Genomic DNA, 2,354 nt, shown 5'->3' with positions numbered 1-2,354 from the left:
GCTAACAAAGGTAAAATCGATTCCTTCTCAGTGACATATGTGCTCCATGGTAGAGTCAGTGATTGGTGCATCTCTCAGCTTCAGATAAATACAGCTGCTTGTATTCTAACATTAATTTAATCATTTCCAGACATTTTTAGCTTCTCTACTTTGGGTTCCATGTTTTAATTCAGGAGTCGTTTTCCAATTCTTTCCTTTAATTTGCTTTTAAAGTCCTTCCTTTCCGAGCTGCAATATCCCTTCATCTGTCTCAAAAGATGAGTTCAGTGTTGGGCAAGAATTCAATATTTATATTGCAATATAATCTTATTCATTAACCATATGACAAAAACTGCAGACATTTCAAGCAGATGCATCTTTACGGATCATAACATAAGCATTCATGTTAGTCTTCCTCCGAGGAAAGGTAGCGGTACACTCGCACTCACAGCCCAAACGGGTTCAATTCACACAGAGGAATTTAAAGTTCAACATTCTTCTAAATTCGCCTTCGCAAACACAGCAGGTCATATTTTTAAAGTAACACAAATAAAACTACTAGGATAAAAACGATGGGATTCCCTTACCTCGTGGTCTTTTTCCTGCAGAACAAGCACTATGTCTCCAGGCTCCACTCCAGGCGCCTGGTCAGCTTCTCCTCCGAAGGTGATTTTCTGCCCGTGCTTCATGCCTTTGTCTACGTGGACCTCCAGAATTTTCACCTCCTTCACCACCTTTTTGCCTTCACATTTTTTACAACGGTCTTTCTCGCTGATGACTTCACCTGGAGTGGATTCAATTAAAGTAAAGAGACTGTAATTGCAGTTAAAGTTGAGGCTAAACTTTACAAATGTCTCTCAGAACTAATCAATAAAAGACAACACCATGGCCTGGGTCTCACCTTCACCATTACAATCGGTACACACAGACTGCATCTGTTGGACCATTCCTGGGGCCAGCTGTCTGATCATGACGCGCATGCCCCGCCCCCTACACGCCGTACATTTCTGTACTGCTCCCGTCTTGCCTCCTTGTCTGCAGAGATAGATGTATCAGAGCTAAACACCAAAGGGCAGCAGACACCACAGTGGTTGAACAATGATCAACTTACCCATTACAGGAACTACACAGGACATTCTTGCTAAGCTGTAGTTTTGTTGTTTTCCCATTGTAAAGGTCATCCAGCGACACTCTGGAGAAAACGGGAGGTATTAAGGAACCTGGATATAGCGCCAGACGCATTGCAGCACAGCTGATTGATTTCAGGAGATTTAACCTACTTGAGCGGATGAACCATGTCCTCGCCTCTCCTTCGTCCTCCGTTCCTGGAGCGGCCTCCCTGACCGCCCATGAAGCTAAAGAGGCCACCGCCAAAGATGTGGGAGAAGATGTCGTCCATCCCAGGGCCACCCCCGCCTCCTTCCCGCAAACCTTGTTCTCCATACCGATCGTAGAGCTCCTTCTTCTCAGGGTTAGTGAGCACGTCGTAAGCAAAGCTGATTTCCTTAAACTAGACAGGAAAGAAGGGAAAATAAAAAGATTTTTACAAACATTAAATCTGAACAGAAGGACTTAAGAGAGCAAATAAAAATACAAAAAAAAAGGTGAAATATAACTCTATATAGAAAAAGGGGCCATGTGAATTTGGCGCTATATAAATAAACTGAATTGAATTGAATAACGCACAATTAAGGAAGCATTTTTTTTAAACTGAGTAAACAGCACATTATTACGGTTATTTTCATAAGAAATAACAGACTGAACACCAGAGACAACTGAATACATCACACCCAGAAGTGTAGGAAGCAAGCTCGATGGAGTTTAGCTTTTTTTAGCTAAGCAGACTAAAAACAAAGGTTACTGAAAAAAAACGCTGTAGATCAAGATAAAATAATGGAATCGAGAATTTGTGGCCACAATCAAAGGAGGAGAAATAAGACAAGGGCGTCCTGCCTACAGCCAAACATGGTACTGGGGGTGTCATGAGGTACTGGGTGGGTTGGGGGGGTTGCATGAGTGCTGCTGGCTGTGGGGAGCTTCAGTTTCCTGAGGGAACCATAAACACCACCATGCACTGTGACACAGCAAGGCAGAGTGAGAGAAACCAGGCTGCAGGACAGGATCGCTACATGATAAAAACCACAAACACGGCGCCAAGATGGCCACTGCTTTGCTAAAGCAACAGAGGGTACAGGCGGCGGACTAATTCAGTAGGTCTGCAGGCCCGCATCCAGTCGAGTCTCTGTCTGTCATCCTCTAAGAAAAGGTTTAGGTACCAGCAGTTTAGACAATAATGTCTGTGTATGGAAATGAAAATGGTACACCCAAAACATGATTAGCCTTCATTTTCTACTCACCCCCATGCTGAACAACAC

The 2,354-nt window shown here is 43.5% G+C and overlaps 1 protein-coding gene across 1 annotated transcript in view; it reads right to left on the bottom strand.

Annotated features, from left to right (window-relative positions):
* The window catches only part of dnaja2 (DnaJ heat shock protein family (Hsp40) member A2), a 14,305-nt gene that overhangs the window by 7,592 nt on the left and 4,359 nt on the right, over positions 1-2,354 (bottom strand). Inside the window, exons 3-6 of the mRNA XM_015375200.1 lie at positions 1,260-1,489; positions 1,091-1,171; positions 881-1,014; positions 567-763 (exon numbers count right to left, since the gene is read on the bottom strand). Of these exons, the coding sequence (XP_015230686.1) occupies positions 567-763; positions 881-1,014; positions 1,091-1,171; positions 1,260-1,489 (642 nt within the window). The remainder of the gene's footprint in view (positions 1-566; positions 764-880; positions 1,015-1,090; positions 1,172-1,259; positions 1,490-2,354) is intronic.

This window comes from Cyprinodon variegatus, unplaced genomic scaffold (genome assembly GCF_000732505.1).
Source record: "Cyprinodon variegatus isolate N-32 unplaced genomic scaffold, C_variegatus-1.0 Scaffold114, whole genome shotgun sequence".
In the NCBI taxonomy this organism is placed as follows: domain Eukaryota; kingdom Metazoa; phylum Chordata; class Actinopteri; order Cyprinodontiformes; family Cyprinodontidae; genus Cyprinodon; species Cyprinodon variegatus.
Note: the sequence above shows the minus strand (reverse complement) of the source record. Positions and strands in the feature narration are given on the sequence as shown.